Source organism: Stegodyphus dumicola, chromosome 8 (genome assembly GCF_044657685.1).
Source record: "Stegodyphus dumicola isolate Sdum_Otavi_A_Nest chromosome 8, ASM4465768v1".
In the NCBI taxonomy this organism is placed as follows: domain Eukaryota; kingdom Metazoa; phylum Arthropoda; class Arachnida; order Araneae; family Eresidae; genus Stegodyphus; species Stegodyphus dumicola.
In genome coordinates, this window is record NC_140775.1 from 103,838,842 (window position 1) to 103,860,857 (window position 22,016).

Consider the following 22,016-nt stretch of genomic DNA (forward strand, 5'->3'; position numbering starts at 1 on the left):
AGTTTTCTATAATCAATAGTGAAATGAAATGCTTTGAAATACGTTGGTAAGACGTTAACGTTTTTGGGCATAGTGATACCAGACTAACGTACAGACTACTTCTGTGAATTATAATTTTATTTTTCAGCATTTCTGCAATATGTGTTTCTGTGATTTTTTTCCTTGATCTTGTGAGTGGTAGGGCTTTACTGTACAAGGGAAAAGGCGATTTCATGTTTCTATCAAATGATTGATCACCTGGGACAATCTTGTGATACATTTCTTACGAACTGCTCCAATTTATTTTTCTCCTCCGGCTTCAGATCCTTTAAGTCGAAGGCTGGCGGTAGAACTTCTTCTTTTCCCACCAGTTTATTCAGCTTCAACTGCGCCATATATTACTGAAAACTGATTTTTCCGCTAGCAAACTTTGAAAAATTCTCCCTTAGAATTACACTAGCATGTAAATTTCTCATCACAATAAAAACCATAGTCTGGTGCTCATTTTTAAACTGCCGACTCAAAATTACCTTCCTTATGGATTTAGAGTGCTTGCCCTCGGCCACTGTTATCTTCGTTCTGCTAACTCAAATAATCTGTACTGTTTAAAATTTTTCCCGAAAAAAAGGTAGTGTTGAGTAATGTCAGAAAGGAGATTATTTAACGAATGACATACAGCACACATTTCAAATAGGACAAAATTAAAATGATATTTACATAAGTTTTCTAGTATTGTTCTAGATAAAGTCAGGCAACTATGATTTCACTAAATTAGAACTAATTGCTTTCACCCATAATGCCGAAAAGCTTGCCTTCCCATTCTAAAGGCTATAGGTGTCATCTTTTCTATTTCATTTCCATCTTCATTCTCTTGTTAGCTCTCTTCTACTGACTCCTGCTGAGTTCCAGCCAAAGAGTGACAGTGCGGTTAAGTAGATGAATACTGGTAGTTGGTCTTTCGATTTTAGGCAAAGGGCTGGAGTACGTAGATGAAAGCCAGTTTTACTTAGAAAGTCTACCACGTGGCATCGGTTCACTCAAGCAGACAGCCTTCGTGTGCTTTGCCATAATCAACTAAATTAAAATAAATCTATAGAGTTACTGTATCAGGTTCAATGTTTCTTCTAACCTTCTTCGGAAACATACAATGACCTGACTAGAACAGAGAGCTTACTAAAGCTATGTTCACTAATTGTAGTAAGTAGACAGGATACAGACGAAGGGTATACAAAACCCTTTATTTTTTCTTTATATACAATGACTTCCGTACTTCGGAATACAATGACCCTCCACTCGGGGTCTAACTTAAAAGATATCAAAATAAAACTAAACTCTAATTTAACTTTAGAATAAGATTGGCCTTATAATAACAGAAAGCGTATGTAGCACAGAGACTGTGAACACTACAATACGTTTAATTTATCAAGAGGATTAAAACCTCTGGCCTGGAAGGCAAAGTAGCAACTGCGTAACTTCTAAGGTAAGCGGCCTGCTTCGAACTCACGGCTTCCTCTCTTCTGCTTGGCAAAAAGGCCACACTTAAATACTTGGCGTTCGCCAGACAACTTTGCATAAACTCCTTCACGCTTATAATTCTGGCCGGAAGTAGAAAATAAGAAGTGATAGTAAAGATTTAAAATAAAATAAACGTTAGTAAAACTTAAGATCCTTACAACTGTACACAAAATGTTTTGGACTAGCAAAATATAATACCTTTAGCGTTCTTTTATTCCTACAGTTACACATTCTTTTTAATGTTCATGTCTTATCATCCGTGTTTCTTCATGTTCAGCACATTCAAACTCTTGAACAATAAAAATAATTTTAACGAAGCCAGTGTTGTTATCTCTTTTTCGACAGAATCTTCTTCCTTCTTGACAATACCATAAGCCAATCTATAGCTTTATTTGAGAATGATGCACTGACAGGATAATTACATTACCTCTTCTTAATCTTTACTGCATAAATTATAATTATCTATAATAAATTAATAATCTGAATAAATTATTATTATAGAACTCTGAAGGAAAGGAAAAAGTAGAAAGAATAGGAGAAGAGACCCAGTTGGTAAACTGTTAGAAAATTAACAAAGGCTTTACGAAAAGATCATTAACAATTTATTAATTCTTTGAATACTTCATAAGATTTTGCATTTTTTTGGTAATTTATTTAAAAAATTACAGTTTAGTCTAAAAAGAAAATATTTCCACTGATACGTGTTACAAGAGTAAGAGCACAATAAATTCCTTATATTCTCGTCTAATGTCTGCTCTTAATCTTCAGAAATTTCAACATAAACTTTCAGGTATGGACGATACACATTTTATTTAGTTCCTCACATTAATTCCGCATGCAAAGCTTGTGATAACTCTGGAAGTCCAAAATATGTATAAAAAAGACAAATAAAAATTTCGACAACCAAATTCTTGATACAGCAAGTTAAAAACTCTTATACATGTATACTGATTCAGTTTTGAGTTGCTTTCTTCACTTCAAGAGTTTCAGTGGGCAGGAAGCAGATGCAATCAGTGCAATTCATTAACAACTATTTTTGATCACATTATCTAAAAGAGATCTTACAATTTAAGGCATCAAAAAAGTATCATAAATACGTATACATTAAACAGATTTTTCATAAAGCTAAATATAGGGATTGACAAACAAAAATGTCCGTGTGGAAACTACGGGTTCAATACCTTTTTCTCACAGTTCTTTGTGAAAATCAAAGTAATATTGCACGAGCATATGCGGTATTCAAAAACTAAGTTTTGGCTTGATAGCTATTCTTTACAAATCCTTCATGAAATAATTCAGAAATAGAATATTATTATTGCTTTCACTCCTAAAAATTAAGGACATTTAAATTTTTTTTAAGTATGTCATAATTATACAGTAGATGTTATATCTTTAAAAAAATAAATCCATTTTTCGTAATGGGGAAGGAAAAGTGGAGTTTTAAGTATCTCTGACAAGAATAAAGCTTGAAACATTTCTTTCAATGCTCATTAAGCGTTGTTCTGTGATTTCCAGGCGTAATAAAGTAGTTCGTGATACACTCTCATTCAAGCATGAAATAAGATTGTTGAGCAGGGTAATTACCATTGGGTGGGAGGTCAGAATGATAGTGAATTCTACCATTAAGATGCTATCAGAATGTAGTGAAACACAATAGGTTTTTTGTCTCCATCTGTAATACTCAAAGAACTATTCAGATTTGTATTTCGCTTTCCACTATTTTTTTTTTTTTTTTTTTTCAGAAAATTTTCTTTGTTAATAAAAACAGGAATTATATCTAAAAAGGAAAGATTTTGAAGTTACTTTCAAAACTAAAAGTTTTCTATTGTAACATCATTAAATTTTTAGAATGAGAAGTGACAGAACGCAAACTTATCGGAACCTAACCTTATCGGTTACGTTACAATAAAAAACTTTAAGTTTTGAAAGTAACTTCAAAATCTTTCCTTTTTAGATATAATTCCTGTTTTTATTAACAAAGAAAATTTTAAGAAAAAAAATAGTTCTTTGACTATTACAAATGGAGACAATAAAACCTATTGCGTTTCACTACATTCTGATAGCATCTTAATGGTAGAATTCACTATCATTCTGACCTCCCATAGTGTCCGATAAGGCCTAACCGAAAAGGTTACGGCTTAGTACCGATAAGGTTAAGGCTGGTGACAGAACCTAACCTTATCAGAAGAAACAAAAATAAATAAATAATCAAAATAAATAATAAAATGATCACTAGCTATAATTAAAATAAACTACAGAAATAAATTATTAAATAAATATTAGTAAATGCCACATAAATAAACAATAAAGCAAATAAATTCGTTTTCTTACTATTATTTATTATAAATAATAATTAATTATTATTATTTATAATAAATAATAGTAAGAATTATTAATTAATTACTATTATTATAATAAATAATAGTTGTTAATGATTATTTAATTGAAAAATAAATGACGAATAAAACATGAAAATTAAATGAAATTAAAACAGAAAAACTTAAATTAAACAGTAAATCAAATAGCTTTAGAGCGAGAATAGAATTCAAAAATAAATAATTAGAACAGCATTTCAGTTGACTCTGAAGTATATATTTTATTCAGCCATTTCGTCAAAAATGAATCTCATTTGGGCTTCGATGCACGTCACCTCAAATTGTAATTTCTTACAAAATATTATGAAATACCGGAAGCCAGGCTCAGGTCGGAATTAAGCATTGCTTGCAGACTATATCAAAACATATTAAATTTAATTTATCTGTTTAAAATATTACAATATTTTGTTATTCATATTGCAGAAAGTTCGAAAATATTTTTGATTTCTTTTGAATTAATTTACCGTTATCATATTATTTTATCATAAAAGTTGAATTTTCATAGTTTCCTCGGAAGTCTCTGATTACAAAAATAATTAGTTTAAGTTTAAATATTCTGTTGTATTTCGGGCTAATATTTTTGGTATATTATTTTTTTAATATTATGCCTAAAACTTGAAATAAATTTTTTAATTAATTAGGTTTATTACATTTATTAAAAATGCTCTAATATTAATATGAATTTTTACTTGTAGTAGCATTCAGTGATAAAGGGATATAAAGAAAGTGTTTCGTTAAACCTTACCGGAGCAAAGTCAGTCTTTTACCTTCGAGTGTTCGGAGTACTAGACACTAAGAAAAGCTGCTTATTCTCTCCTTTTGTCTTTGATTAGTTTGCGTATCTTATCTGATACCGCATCGTCTATAGCGCGGGTAAACAAAGGACGCGATGGGGGTTTAGAAAGAGGGCCCAGGCCGAAAAGTCTGCTAGTCTCCAACTAGAATTAAAAGCATCAATCCTTTAAGAGTATCGCAATGCAATATCATTGGACTCTAAACTTATGTTACAATATAAAAACTGGACGAAATTTCAGATTTAGCTGATCAGCATGAAGTTCAAATTTTTGCACTAAAAGAAACTAAACTTAGACCTACCTACCAACTTAAATTAAGAGATTATCATATAAGACTAGAACTAGAAGAGAAATACGCTAATGTGACAATCAAAATCGTTAAAACAACCTTGTATTTAGCGTAGTATATTGAAACAATCGATTTCGAGGGCAGCTAAAGGTCCCTCCTCATCAGGAGAAAGAAATACCTAGAAAGAAGAAAAATAAAGGGGAAGGAGTCTCAGAAACACGTGGTCCTTATCAGCACTGCACGTGGTTATAACCGGATATTTAATCAGAGTTACACTGGGAATAGTACGAACTTACGTATTGAATAATTATCACTTACGAAGTATATGATAATTCGAATAATTGTCATATACATAAAATGACCTAAAAATACAAGTTATAACTCTAGACTGGAATACAAATTTTTAATGCAGGCTTACCACCTGAATGCAGAGGCTTGTATGATGGCTTGTCACTTATTTCAAATAAATAGACTATTCTACTGGGAAATCTCAATACCAAAACTAAATAATGGGGTGGCTCTTCCAACAATCAGAGTGGCGCTCAATGATTAAATATTGTTGATGATACAACTCTCTTGTTCTTAAAAGACAAATCTCCAACTCATTCCTTTTATGGCTATGCTACAAACGAGGCTTTCGATGTTCCTAATGTAAATCCTGATTTATATTCTAAATGCAAATAGAATGTTTTGGATAACATAGGAAGAGATTACTTACCTATACTGACCGGATATAAGTTTCTATTAAGAATAAATGTTATTAAAAGGAACTACTAGAATTTTAAAAAAGGTAATTGGATCTTTATCAAATAATTATTTTCGAGTAATTCGAATAATTATTATCAAATAATTATTTAATAATTATTTTTATCGAATATTTATTTTTTATTTAATAATTTTAAACTATTGCGAATACGATTACGATTGCGATTACTTTTCCCGATGATTTGGACCAACACTGCCCTTTATCTCAGAGAGATCATTTTAAGAGCTGCTAAGTAAGCTATCCCAAGAGGAAATATTAAGAATTTCCAACCCAACTTCACAAATATTTTACCTACAGTGAGGCCTCTTATTCATAAGAGAAAAAAATTATTCAGGTAGGATAAATGTCTGTTAGAACTGAGCTCAATAAAGTGAATGCAGAAATTAAGCGCATCTATGCTTACCAAGAAATAAAAAGATGAATCGATACCTGTGAACCCTTTGTTGCTCAGTGTTCCACTACATGGAAAAACCAACTTGAATCGCTTCTGAAACCATTAAATTCAACCGTAAATGAATAAAAATGACTATATAATATACTTTGAACTTTTCTTTTTAAATAGTAGATGGCAGCATATCACAAGGAGACCCAGAATTTTCACCTATGGTGTGTTATTAAAATTCACCTATTTTCAAGTAATTTTCTCTATTTTTTTGTGATACAAAAAAATTGTTTGAAAAAGAAATTCTGTATAATTTTAATGGCTGTACTCTTTATTATTTGTTGTATATTTTAAAAAAAAAATTTCATACAAAAATGGATCTGCGATTTTCTCAGAAATAGGGTTTTCAATATTAAATATAACGGCGCTGTCTCTGATGGATACTGATCAAAACAAGGGACTCCTCAGGGTTCTATATTGAGTCCCACCCTCTTTGCATTATACATCTCCAGAATGAAATCTCTTATTACTCATGATTGCAAAATTTGTTTATTTTCTGATGACATTGTACTTTGGTGTAGTGATCCAAACATTGACAATCTCGAATCCAGTATAAATAATTCAGTTCGGAAAATTTCAGGATTTTGCTAGGGACCACAAACTTAGTTTTAATCCTCTTACATCTATAACTGTGTTCTTTATAAAAGCAGGCAGGTATATAGTTAAAGTCCGAAAATTTCCTAAAGGTTCACCTCTTATAGTGTGAGAGGAATACAAATATCTTGGTTTTGTCCTTGACTCTAAAATTACTCATAATAAGCGCATCGATTTACTGATATCTAGAGCTAGAAAGAGACTGAATATTTTGAAATTTATCTCTGGCTGCGACTGGGGCGCTGACTCCAAGACTTTAAGGACAACTTATACCTGCCTTATAAAACCGATTCTTGAATATGGCTTTGAAATCTATCATGTCGCCTCGGATACAAATCTTCAAAAACTGGAAAGGGTACAATTGCGTGCAGCTCGCCTTATTACAGAACTTCACAACAGTACTCCTGCTGAAATCGTTCTCTACGAGGCTGATTTGCAATCCTTGCAGCTGAGATGTATCCCTCATCTTACTAAATACTTTAGCAAACTCTTAAGTTTTTGTGATCAACATCGTACTGGGATCTCTCTGAATGGTTGGAAAAATAATTAAAGATGTAAAAGGAATAGTCCCCTCAGTCGTAAGAAACTGGATGTATTACAGTCTATCGCATTGCTTATGGACCCATTATTTATGAAATGTCATTATATTATTATATAATTTTATTAACCAAAATTTTCTTGACCTAACTTTTATTAATAAAGGTCTTATTATATTCTAAGTCGTCATGATAAGCCCGGCAAAACTGGCCAAAACGAAAAATGATATTTACATCTTTCTTTGCATCGTCATCAGGCGGCTGGTGCAACGAAAGAATAAATAAATAAAGTAGTCTGTTTCTGAATTGATAAAGACATAAATTAAATTAAAAATTAAAAAATAATTCTTGGAAAAAAATAATCTTAGAAAGACAGTCAAAGTAATCTGTGTCTCTGTCACTTCAATGCTTTCAAGCCGAAGTAAGCAGTGCAAAAATTATTGCATATAAAACAACGACAAATCCGAAAACATAGCGAAACAAAAGACAAATTAAAAAAATATTTTGAGTAGATGGAGTTTAAAAACCAAACTTGCAAAAATAATAATCCAACACTTGAAAAAACAAAATCATATGCAATTTATTTAATTCAAAATTGGAAAATGCAAAACCATATAAAATTTTTTAAACACATTTATTCGGCTTTATATTCAGGTCAAGTAAAAAATGACAGCAAAATTCATGAATAAGCAAAAATGCTTGAAAATCTAATTAAAATTTTCAGTTTGAATGCACCGAGCCCAAAATCATATAAAACAGATGTAATTCAACATATGCAAAAATAAAAGATATATGTATCTATATGAGAAGAGATTTTTATATATCATCTACTAGGAATATAAGTTCTTATTTTATTACTTAGCAACTTTAGCGCAAGTATTTGGCTTTTTAATTACTAATAATTACCTTGTTTATTTAGATCTTATACATATCAAACTTCGTGCTTTAAATTGTGTAGTAGAATTAAACAAATAGAAAAATATTACATATTTTAATATTAAATTCTGGTTAAAGATAGATGTAAGACAACATCTGTTTAATACTTTGCACCACTGAAAGGGCTTTCGACCTAAGGTGATACCTAACGGAAAAAGCCCACCTAGCGAAAAATATTTATTGAGACGATCTTTTTTTTACAGAAAATCTGTAAAATACTGGGCAAAATTATGTATCCCCGTTTATCATGAACAAAAATACTTTCACTTTCTTATTATCTGTGCACTGCAGAAGCACGCGAAGCGCTGTGGAGTTTCGAGAACTCCGCTTCCCTCCTGTCTAGGTGCTTGACAACTACATGGAAATTCTTGGTTCTTGATTAACTCTTTCCAGCTATTGATTTAAAATGAAGGACAATTACTTTAATATTTAGAGAGAACTTTAATATTATCAATAGCTATAATTTCAATACTTTATTAGTTATATAGTTTGAAATAATGTGAAAAATTATGGGCTTTGAGTTACAGGAAAATTTATATGAAAACTTAAAATATCTGGGGAGGGCAAGAGAAATTCATGAGACAGATATTTGCATCATGAAACTAATCTGACTAATAGTCTTCCAAGAACTAATTTAATAAATATAAATTTATTGAACACTCACAAGCCATTATACTGGTATTATTTAGCTTAACTTCAACTATAATGAGTATTAGTAGAGCAAGGTGAGAAAACAAAATAAAATATTATTTCTGTAATTAAAATATAATACATTTTTAAAAAGTAATAGATATCTGCTAATACTGCATAATATATTAACCAAAAAGTGCAAAAAAGGGCAAAATATTTTCTATCAGAAAAGAAGCTGGGAAAATATGTTAACATAAGTAAGAGACAATAAACTTACATTTTTAAAAACAGAGTTTAAAAGAAGTAAGTAGTAAAATACTTCGTGATATATTTGGTAAACTGATAATAACTGCAGAAAATTCATGAAATAATTATATAATAATTTAAGCGAATTGAAATATAAAAACAAAAGTTTGTGGGACATTATCCTTTTTGTTGGTAATGAAATACAAAACAAATTATCGATTAAAAGCAAATGTAACTATTCTTTGAAGGTTATAAAGCTTAAAACTGGAAAATATTAATTGAAATTAAAAACTGTATAATTTAAATAATTTCATCAACTTAATCATCATCAGCTCGGCTCCCAACGATAGATTGGGTCAAAATATTTTTTTTTTACCAGAAATGTTATTAAGTTAAAAACGATTCACCATGTAAGAAACAAGTAATGGTATTTCCTATTTTACCTAGTTAGCTTTGCATCACATTACACATTTGTATGCTAGAAAACTGCTATACAGAAAGCCATAAATAATTAGATGAGGTTTTTAAACTACTTAAAAAAGAATACTACAAAGTGATTCAAGCATCTGTTTACTGCTTAACAATAATTATGTTCTAGATCACGTTTGAAGATATTTCTCTTTTAAGTGCTCCCTGCTTGCAATTGAAATGGTAACCATCTTTTCTCTTCCTGTTATGAGCTTCTGAGACATTGTTCCGGCTGCTTCATTGTGCTTTTCAGAAATAGGGAGCCAATGCATTATCTTTATGTAGTGTTAAGTGATAGTAATATTGTATCATGTTGCCAATTGTTAAAACAGAATATTTGACCTGGTTTTGAGAATCACTGAAAGGAAGGAATGAGTCCGATGCTGCAGATACCTAATATATATAGAGAGCCGGGCAAGGAGAATTCAGCATTCGCCTTAGACATTCCTTTTTTTTTTTGCTGATTTTCAGTAAGCTCTTGGAACACTTTACAATATTAAAGCTCTTGAAACACTTTACAGTATTAAAGCTCTTGGAATACTTTACAGCACTACAATGAACACCGTAAGTATTGGCCTTTCGTAAGTTTACTTTTATCTATCAATAACAATACGTTATTTTTTCTAAAATGAAAAACTTAATAATTTAAAGTGAATTAGTACTTAAAAAGCTTGACTTTAAGTGCTAAGTGAAGGCTACGATTTTTCAGAATCACTGGAAGTTGTAGATTAAATTCAGCAGTTTTATAATTTTAAGTGAACTTATGTTTTACTTTTCAAAAGTTATTATCCAGTTTAATTGCGCATTGAGTGAAAATAAACGGCAAGGTATTTTCTCCCTCATTACCGCAAGCCTTCATGGGGTAATAGGAAAGCACGCGTGGTTGGCTATCGAAAAGTCCCGGAGTTCGGATCCCGGTGAAGGCATTATACAATTTTCAAGTCTCCAGCTCCAAAATAAAATGCTTGATGGTCTCTACAGAACTTATTTTAATGTATAATGCTTAATTTCGCGATAGGTTATTTATTAGAAAGACGGTTTTTATGCTTAGGAATAATGCCTTGATAGGAGTTTTGTAAAAATGAGTATCTGTTTCAACAAGAACACCAAGGAAACCCTACATAGCAGCCTATTCAGCCGCAGGAAATCGAATCCCGAATTAACGACCAGCGTTGAATATTGTTATTCATACAACCACCAGCAGAAAACGTTTATATTTAAGGTTTGGTTTGGTTTATCTGATTATCGCAAAGCACTCGAAGGCTATCTGCCAGAGGAGAAGAATGCCTTCGTGGACGTCTTTGTGAAGGAAATTTTTATAAAGACGTTACACATGAGGGAAACAACGAAAACGCCCATGCAGCTGGCTTCTTTCGCAGGATTCTAACCTTCGACCGAACTATCAGTGTTCAGCGATTTTACCGCTCGGTCGCTCGTGTCTTTATCTTTAAGGAAGAAGTTATGACTGTTCCGACTTCTCCCAACTTAATTCTTTCTCCTGCACAAAAAATGCTTTCTTCTATTTAGGGGAAGGACGAATCCTAAATTTTATCAAGTGCGAATTTTTTAATTTCCTCGAATGTATAAAATCTTTAATCCGTCAAATAAAAATAAATAAAAGGAAGCATATTAATCAAGTAAAATTAAGTAAAGTTTTGTGCTATTTGCCTTTATTGAAGTGCAAAACTAAGGATACAGCTCTTAAAAATACACCTATATTTAATAAGGAGATAAAATGGGATTTAGTAAATAAACTGCATAATTAATATTCTTGAAACTCGACGATCATTTTCTCTATGGTTTCGCAAAATCATTTGGGTAATATTTCAAATTTCAGGTGCAGCCTAAAGTACAAAAACAATGGCTGAATAATTCAATTAATAGATAAGTGCAGGGAAGTGTACATAGCTTTTATATATCAAGTACACAATTCGAGACTTAATTTAGAGAAAGCACAAATTATCTATTACGTGAAAATTCCAGCAAATTTCATTAGATGGACTATTGAAAAAAATTGGCCCTCAAGATCCTCGGAAAGTGACTTTTTTTCCGTGAACACTTTTATGGGAAGCCAACAAAACTAAGCTTTCTGAAGTTCTGATTTAAAATAATTAATAGTTTTTTAGATCAGTAGTCAAGGAATCAAAACGACGGGGAAAAAAAAGAAAAAAAAATCTGAAATGGTTCAGATTTTAAATTATGTCCAAAGGAGCGTTTCTTTAACATTTTGTGTGTTACCTTTATTTATTAAATATCATGTTCTTTGCACTTAAACTTTAAAATTTAGTTCAATAGCAGTGTTGCAAAATAATTTTAAAATGAGCTTATCTTTAGAATTTCCAATGCACAGTTCGACGCGCTGGAGATAAAAATGTTTTTCCCCCTCGTAAAATGTTGCCATTGCTCGCTTTTAAATCGTTGGCTTTGTTACTCAAAAATTCGTTAAAGTTTTACAAAATATGAAATCGATCATAAAACAAATTCCAAATTTCAAATTTGGGATTTCAGATTCCCATATTCGCAGTAGGATTACGTCATTCAAAATTGGATGGCTCTAGATACCGTTGTTTTATTCCAATGGGAGAAATATACATACAGTTATGTCGATTTTTCATTATTTAATTTCTTCAAATATAATGCAGGATTCTAACATTTTGTGGCAACAGTTTGAAAAGTGAACCGACATTTATAGGAGTCCGACGCAAAATGCCAAAACGAAAGTAATAGTCCTTCGGGACTCAAATCCCTTTGGACTAAAAAAAAAAAACCCGACAAAATCTGAATTTTCGAATTTTGAATCTTTTCCGAGATTCACAGAATTCGAGGAGTCGAACCTCTTATCCTTAACACTAATAATTTGTCATGTTATTCTGGTAGGTAGATGAATGATTGCAGTTTTAAACTTATAAAAAATGTTAGGTTAATGTATAGAATTTCTGAAAAAAGGAAATCTGCCTAAAAATTAAAACTATGTCTGCTAATCTTCTTCTAAAATTGTGTTCATAATATTTCTTTCAAAGTTTGAGGCATTTCCTGATAGACGGATCACTTGTTTTATTAGTATATATGTATAAATATATTTATTTCAATGATTAAAGTTAAGTATTAAAGCAAAGCTATAATAATCTTTTGCTCTTATTCTTAATATTTGAAAAAGTAGAAAATATACTAAAATGAAAATTAATTCCATTTGTAGTACGATCCAATCTTCTTACAGTAAAAAACCTCTTCAAATTAAAATGCCTTTTTGAATCTTCTATATGTTCTTATCTTCCATTTACAAAATCTGAACCTTGCAGTGGAAAACAATAAAGCAATACTCAGCATAACATAAAACAGATGCGAGTGATTTTTTTGGTAACTTACACAACTTTGTTTTTTCCTGTTATACAAAATTACACATGAATTATATTACACGTGAAAGTAATTCCAAACTTACATAGAATTTTAATGAAAAAACTGACATTTCTAATTCCTTTTTATGATATCTTGAATGGTTTACTAGTTATTAAATAATAATTTTCATTTTCAGTTTAATTACTTAAGTATAATTATTTCAAAATTCTGACTACATGCAGAAATTTTTTTTACATTTTTTTTTTTTTTTACAAAAGTACATCAAAATAAAATTGGTCTGTAATAATAAGCTCTATCATTGGTTACAGATTCATTTAATTTAGTAAAACCTAATGCAATTGATAACATTAAAAAAAAAAAGAATTAGCTAAATTTTTTGTGTGTGTGTCTTTGTGGAGGTGAGTGAGGAACATTGTTAAAACAGACGTGGCAAGAGTTAGTTGAGATTGTAATTACTTTAATTACTTACCTCCATCACTACGTGTTTTAAGTTACGCTTGATTATCATTCAACATTTTTAATGGGCCTACTCTAAATTTCACAGCGCAGTTTTATCCAATACGGGAAAAATAATCACTGAAGAGAACAACATTTATTTTGTAGCCTCTCCCCTAAATTTGAGCAAATAGCCTTCAGCTTTTCGGTGATAAGCATTGAAAACTGATAAAAGTCAGAAAATAAATTGACGCATATCTCCTTGCATTTTGCACATTAAAGACGAAAACCTCTATTATTTAATTTATTAACCAAGCAATATGCTAATCAGAAGTTTTATTTTCCTGGAGTCCACAGAAAAAAAGATGCGTTTCATATTTAAAGAGCTCTCCGAATCACCAATTTTGAGACTATATTCAAAATATTCTGCATATTATTTTGAAAAACTTTGTGATTCAAAGTACATGTGCAGAATTAGTACTTAAAGTTATTAAGTATATGAGGCCTTTTTCGAAAATCCTGTATAATGAGGCATTTCTGGTTTACCAGTGGCCGAGCGATGATAATACTGAATACTGGTATTTCGCCCTGAGTCAGGTTCCCAGAGAACGGACCGTACGTTTTCAAGATGACATTCGTCCAAGGTCGAGCCATGCAGAATTGAATGTCATCCCAGTAGGAAATTTTATGTAATATATAAAGAAAAATAATGAAATAGGTATACAAAAATGACATAAAATTTACATGACTAGTTTTTGCAGTGTTTCGCAGCAACGATATTATAAAGTTAACATACTTGCATGCGGTTTTTGATTTTCCTCATGTGAATCGGAATACAAACCGGTTTCCTTTAAATTCTACACGAAGGCATTCCTCTTATGGTGAAGCGGTCTCGAAAAAGCGAAAAGCCTTTTCAAATTTACTCTAACTCCCCCCTAAAAAACTCGGATAACATTTACATAAGACACATAAATAACCTTTAATTAATGAATTATTAATAGTAGTATATTTCCACCATTAAATAAAGTGTTTCGTGTTTTTAATTATACATTTATATTTTATATCCATGGTTAGCGTGAAAGTAAGGGATGTCGATATTTTAACGTTAAGAGAAAACAATAAAAAGTTAAGATGAGCGATAAAACATTAGTCTGAATCGAGCATGAATATTCGTGCTTATAGTCAAGATTACCATAGGCAAGTAGTATTGAACACTTTTAGATTACTGTACTTCAAAATATTATGACCAATTCTCTTTGCATTTGATATTTTTTTAGTTTGGCAATCGTTTTTATCATATATTTGAAAACTACTGTTATTATTATATGCAGTAAACTCATAATTAAAAATTATTTTTCTTTGTTAATTACAGATTACTGTTATAGCTCTGGTAATTTTCGTTTCTTCTTGCACTGCCACATACAATGGAAATAGCTTGATAATCAAGCACGATCCATCTTATGCCTATCCAAATCCATTGTATGTCCCTCCTCATAGTCCTCATGGCACAAGTGTCCGGTACGATATCCGGTACAATCCTCTGAAATTCGGGTTCTCAGCACCAGTTGCTCCATTGACTGTTTATTCCGTCGCTCAGGATTATCCTGCTCACCATCCGGTAGCAGCTGCTAAAGTACCTACCCATATTATAGGGTTACCTACAGCCCATTCTGTTGGAGTACCTGCAGCTTATGTCCAATCCTATTCCCCCGTTCACGCACAGAGCTTTATAGGACGCCATTTTGAGCCAGCATATCATCATTGACGAGACATTACAGGAAACTGACGTAAGTATTTTACCCATTTTTCTCTTCTCGGTAGTCAAAATGGCAGAGCAATGGAATTCGCTTATCATTCTTTGTTGAAATTAAAACTTGAAAATATTAAAAATAACTACTGAATATACTGAACAAATAACATCCGAAAATATATGCAGATATCTTTGCCATCGTTCTTCTGCTTTCAAAATTTCATTCTTGCTAAAATTATATGACTAAGAACAATTGCCCTCTGACGTTTTATTTACAAACATTCCATATGTTAGAATATCATGCAACTAACCAGAAGGATCAAAATCATTTACATCAGTTTCCACTTTCTATTTAGTTTTGAAACTGATATCATTAAGTAGATGGGAGAGGAAAGGATTAATGCGATTTCAAAATCGATATATCGCAATTTTTGTATTCTCGGTTTCTGTCACTGCAGTTGAATTCACATCATCGTATAGGGGCTGTCTAGTAACTTGAGCAGGGCGTTTATGACGAATATCCAAGAATTGCATGAAGAATTAAACAGTTTTCTAACCACAGTCTTGGATATGAGCAGTAAGACTTCAATTCTACAAATTTTCTTAGCTGTGAATAATCCTCCGAATCATTTATTTATTACCTTTGTAACCAGAGGTTTTTCATCTAATGCTCTACTCCTTCGTTTCATCAACGATATGCCCTTTTTACAAAACAGTTGCTAATTTCAGGCTAGTCACACAGAAAATTCATATGTAGTTGCCCTTTTCTTAATATATATATTACACCTTTATTTCTAATCCCAAATGCAGCCTACATTAAGAAGTCAAATGTTTTAAGAATCAGCAATTTTTATTCTAACCCTTTCATTCATTCTTATTATAATATACGACCAAAAATACTAGGCCCGTATTTTTGAAATATTTTGATGTAATTAAAAATATGATGTTATATAATTCATTCTTTTAAAATTCAAGATCTTAGGAATTCCTATAATCTACGGGAGGTTACGTTATATTGCTATCTCAGCATTAATCAGTTACACGCATAAGTAAATTCTGTTGCTAGTTTTGAGGAGGAAGTTCTTTAATTTGTCTTTTAAATTATAAGAATGCTTTGCACATTTCAGGTTACAAATTGAAAGATTAAAAATATACACATTTATATATAAATTTTGTCCCTTTTTAATTACTTAACTATCTGCTATAATATAGATCGCTGATAATTTTTATAAATATATATCATAATAGTTAAATAATAAAAAAGTTTCTAACTTCGTTCCGTAGTCAGTCGCAAAATAATATTTTACCTGTTGCCTAGCAATGACTTTGCTATATTTTTAAGCCAGAAATTTCTACAAAAAATAATTCTAATTTATATGTGTAATTTGAAACTTGCAACAAATATCAACATATCAGTAGATGCATTTACGAATATAAAAACGCGGTATTAAAATGTTTAGTCGTTTATGCAATAAATTTTGATCTTCGGTTTCACAATTAATTTGCTGTGAAATTTAATGCTCCCATCTTATTTATTACTGTAACTATTTCAGTGGATCTACTTTCAAACAACACACATACGTCTTATCATTGTGACATACATGTGGATTTTACATGCGGCTCGGGTTTACCGATAACTAACTTTAAAAAGGTGCAAAGGAATAACATTTGCTTCTAAAGCTGGTCATTAGTTTTGATCAAGAAGGAATTATTTCAACTCGGAGTTAAAATTAAGCTAATTTATTAAATAGAAACTTTTACTATAAAGCAACGTCGTAAAAGAACTTTTTAATTACCCAGTGTCATAAAGTGTTGTTCATTAAGTCAATGCTGTGAACTCTGAAACTGAACTTAACTCAAAAGGCAAAATCAGACAGTTTTATTAATCACCTATATTATACTGCATGATACAGTTAAAACTTAAAATTTAAACAAAATAAACTGGTTTTTTTAAGCATTTTAATGGGATTCATGGAGGAATGATATAATAGAAAGTGACCTGCATTTAGGCTTGATATAAAAATTAATGAAAATAAATGGCATAAATTTCATAAAGCAGACCGTTTAACTGTCAGGTCTGGAAGCCAAGGAACCCCACAAGTTGTTATTTCTATAAACATTGTTGAGAAATTAACTACATTAACTACATGAAATTAACTACATGATACAATTTCAACTAGACTCTAGTGATTCGAGAGATTAATTGCATTGATTAATTAACTAGGGGCATTTAATTTGGGAAGGAAAATTCCCATAAATCTTTAATTCCCACAGAAAAACAATGATTGGTATATTTTAAAATACATTATATTTATAATATATCCAATTAAAATCATGTACATTTGCAGCATTACTGCACTCATTGAAACTATATCTGGAGCCATAGATTATGCATTTAGTATAGAATCGTTTGATGTTTTATTTATAAAAGGATCTTTGCTCTTTGTTTTCTTTGAACAGAAAACAAATTAACAAATGCTCTGTTGAAAATTTTATGAATAGAAAGAAGATTTCATTACAGTAACAATTTATTAGTGCTAGTGAGAATTTAAAATTAGACTCGAAATTATTTATGAATTTTCTTATCTGGGAGGCGACAATTTTTAATTCTTGCTTTTTTAATTCTAGGTTCATTGTCAAATTGACAACTATACAAGCAGATGTTCCATGAAAGCCAAATGCATAATTACCTGTATTATATATATATGGATATATTTTTATTTATACATAATAATAATTTCTGTAACTTATGACGAAAAGGTAAATAAAATTGGTTTCAAATTTGCTGTTCTTTTACTGTTATGTACAATCTACATTTTAACCATATAATATACGTAGACGCGCAAGATATATATATATATATACATATAAATAGAGAATCATATGGCTATGTTATCATTTTTCATTAAAGAAATCGTTTAATCTTTAACTATGCCATTTTACATTTATAGTTTTTTTCCCCTATTGCGGAGCGAATTTTTCAAAGTTTGGATTGTGGAAATATCAAATAAGTTTACGAATTTTTTCCAATTGCATATTTTCTGCATCAAATATTGTATTATTGTTCATTCTTAAATAATTTAATTACCATAAAAATGCAATAAAAAGTGCACATGAGTTTGTATACATCTTATAAGTGCTCCATTTATTCATTCCTGATGATGCGGCAGACTTCGGTCTCAGATAGCCTTTCGCTTTGCATAGGCAGCCAGTCTTGTGTAGGCACTGAAGAACTGACTTGCCTGACCTTTCGTACAGTCTTCATTTGTACCGTCAAAATCGACTCCCATTCAGCACATCTAAAAGGCAGAAACATTTTGTTCGCCCGTGAATGACGTGCTTGCGTTATATCGTCAACTATTGTTAAGAGTTCCATCTAGCGGATAAACGCACAAATTACAGAAAAAACCAGTTATGAATGCAAACTTAAAGAGATTCGTTCTGTATATTACTATGAAATTTCTAATGTATTTGTCATAGACACTTTAAAATAAATTTTCGAAACTCTAGCGGGAATTCGAATTTCCTGTATTTTAATGTAGATAGGAGTTGATGTAATTATATCATTATATTTCAGTCACGAAAATATAACTTGAACTGGTTTACGTTCTAAGTGGCAGTTTTGTTGCGATTCGAGTTTCTACAATTATTTTGGAAAATTTTATATGATTTCCAGAAATTTTGCAAATATGAAATAAATTCTCCAGATTCCAGACTTTTTTCTTGTATACTTTTTGACATCATTGTTGAATTATATTTCACGTTTAAATAATTTTAATACTTGCCCCTTTTCTAACTTAAAAAGGAAGCGTATACGATAATATGTGATTATAAAATCATATTACTTCACCGTTTATTAAAATGGAAATGTTGAAACTCATGTAACGATGGGTGCCATATCATAATCAGATTTTGTCTGGCTTATAAATTTCAATATCAGTTTGAAAGCAAATAATGCAATACTTATTCCTTTAACATTACTTATTTAAATTACTGCTTCATATTTACCCTCTTATAGTGCAAATCATATAATGCAAAGTTTTCAGTGTAGTTTTAGACTCCAAATTTTCGAGAAATGATTAGGGCGAGCCAATTTGGTAAATTTCTTCATTTTCCCCTCTCTATCAAATTCCTTTCTCTTAGCGATAATTTATTTTACTAGAAACAGTATTTAATATTCCCATTTCACTTTTTAATTTTTTAAATTTTAGAAAGTTTAAGTAATGTAACGTAATGCAACTAACGCATGATCAGCTTTTATTTATTATGGTTCATTTGTAAGGAATTAAATGTGCTAGTTCCATTTCCTTTTCGACAAAACGGTAAGCCTCTACCACATCAAGCAGAATAAATTAAATTTGCTGCATAAAGTTGTAAAAGCTTTATAGAGGTGAATCGATCGTTTTAACGACTTCTTGGTTTTCAGTAAACAAAATTAACGACTGTAGCTGCAAGTGAAAAGATATCTATGGAAATTTGGTAAGCTTGTAGAGTTGCGCGCCTCCAACCTGCACGCAACCAAGAGGTGACTGTTGAAACTGGAAAATAGACAGTCTTGCTAAGGGTTTAAGTCCCTTTTTATTCAACTTACATTGCGTTACATTCAACTTACATTACAACTACAAGAATTACAATTGCGTGCTCTTGATGCTAACAAACTACGCCGACCCGGCGGTAAAATAAAAATAAGAACCTGAAAAGAAAATAATAACAAGACTCTAACTACGAGGTTCTCTAAAAGTAACTGACCTCACCGCGTTTTACAATACCGCTGCTAATTCAGCAAACTTTGAATATCACGTTGAACGAATAACAATTCTCCGAGGCAAGCACACAGGCCGAAACGCGGGGTTCTTCAATTTCTGTCTAACTACCTCCGCGCTCGTGAAGTACGAACAGCACACCTCGAACTCGTTTCCTTTCTATTTAACTCAGAATACTTCCGCTGATAATTTGAATCCTTGCGCGTTCTACTAAAATTTACATACTCTGGCATTGGCAGTTCCAGGGGAAAGTAAGGCTTGACAGGAAAGATAGTTTAAACTTAAAATAAATGTTAGTTAAAATAAATATAAACCCTACAAGCTGATACTAAATCAAATCACAGTATATTTGTTGACCATCACAACATGCTTGGGGATAAACGATAATTCCTTATGTACTAAAATGATTAAATATCAAATTATATATAACTCATTTTTTTCATAAGAAAAATGCATCTTATAAATTACAAATCTTCACTTTGTACACAGCAGATAACTTCAGTGTACTGTAGAAGAAGCCTTTTCAGTTTTCGGGTTCATCTCTAGAGTAAAAACGTAACTTAGGAAACCTGCAATGAATTTAGAGTACGATTACAAAGTTTACATCATATTATGTTTAGTTCTGTAGAGAAGCACCTGTATTTTCATAGAAACGTGATTAAAATTTAATGTGAGTTTTCTGAAACACTAATTATTCTTTAGCTATTAATTTTGTCAAAATCTTAATTAAAATATTGCATTACTTTGCTAATAAAACTATGTTGATAAATAAATAAATAAAGAAAATTCCTGAATATTTTTTCTTAATGCGCTTAAATACTTTATTTTGTTTATTTTATTTGATTAAAGACTCAAATCATCACTTGATTTCAAAATTATTAATAGAAAAATATCTTTCTCCCAATGCTAGAACTGAAATTAAAGTATACATCTTACAATCGGAGAAACATGGTAAATTAAAAAAAAATTACGACATCTTAAAAAATATGTTACACCTGCTTAATAAAAAGAGTTTATCTTCCCTTGTACGCTACTATAATACAAAGAAGAAGTGTTATAATTGCGAAAAAATTTCAGGCCTCAGATTTCAATCTAAATATTCATTTTAACCGTTCCCAAATCCATTTTGACTATAATTTTGCGAAGTCTGTACGCACAGACAGAATAAAGGACTCTTTATTCTAAAACGGATTGTGAAATAGATTCAAAATTCGTGACCTCTGTTCGTACGTATGTACGTGTGTATCTCGCATCACTCAAAATCTATTAATCATAGAACTTTGAAATTTATGTATTTATTTTCCATTACCCGAAAAATAAATTTATTATGTATATAAAATTACCGGAAAATAAATACGCAATTCGTAGAACTTTGAAATTTATGTATTTTAATAGCCATAACCCGGTTTAAAAGTCCTTATCCGGTCTTTATTTTCTCAAACGTTGGTTGTAGACATATACTTCCAATTACAGAAGTGTTTTAAATTCTGGAAATATTCCTGTTTTGGCAATGTCAAATTAAAAAAAAATTAATTTTGGACAAATAGCGAAATCTAACTTTTAATCCCGTCTCCCGGTTTCTATAAATGTATGTGGGAAAGTTTTAAACTCGTTATGAAAATATATATATATATATATAAATATAAAAACATTTGATTTCCTTTGTACAAAAATTGACTGGGATACTAATTTCAAAATTAACAGATTTGAATGTAATTTTCAACTTGCTTTGAGGCCAGGTTAATTTATAAGGTATTTATCCCGCCTTCTTAGCATGCCTTCGTGGTGTAGTGGTCAGCAAGCTCGGCGCGTATTCGAGAGGCCGGTGGTTCGAGTCCCGGTGAAGGCGTTGCTCATTTTTCATCTCTACTGCTTTCAAAAAATACCTAATATCTCTATAGTGGCGCCCTAACTAAGAAAAAGGTGGTGGATGATGATTCTTCATTACCAGGATTAGGCGACTAGGTCCTCTAATCCGCAGTCGACCTCTAAGAGGGGGAGTATATAAGACATTTCACCAACCTTCTTAGCATGCCTTCGTGATGTAGTGGTCAGCACGCTCGCTCGACACGTATTCGAGAGGTCCCACGTTCGAGTCCCGGCGAGGGCATTGCTCATTTTTCCATTTTCATATCTCTTGC

General features: G+C 31.1%; 2 protein-coding genes across 5 annotated transcripts in view; one reads left to right on the forward strand and one right to left on the reverse strand.

The window, feature by feature from the left end:
• The window catches only part of LOC118186822 (uncharacterized), a 370,423-nt gene that overhangs the window by 50,069 nt on the left and 298,338 nt on the right, over positions 1–22,016 (reverse strand). The window contains exon 1 of one of the 4 annotated variants that reach the window (XM_085822214.1): positions 13,397–13,417. The exons of the other annotated variants lie outside the window; for them this stretch is intronic. Coding sequence (XP_085678340.1) covers positions 13,397–13,402 — 6 coding nt within the window. The 5' untranslated portion in view covers positions 13,403–13,417. Of the gene's footprint in view, positions 1–13,396; positions 13,418–22,016 lie in introns of those variants that run through there. 4 annotated transcript variants of the gene reach the window in all.
• Positions 9,980–17,898, forward strand: LOC118186816 (uncharacterized). Its single transcript, XM_035356969.2, has 3 exons — positions 9,980–10,134; positions 14,735–15,149; positions 17,741–17,898. The coding sequence occupies exons 1-2, from the start codon at positions 10,126–10,128 to the stop codon at positions 15,125–15,127; spliced, it is 402 nt and encodes a 133-aa protein (XP_035212860.1). The 5' UTR covers positions 9,980–10,125; the 3' UTR covers positions 15,128–15,149; positions 17,741–17,898.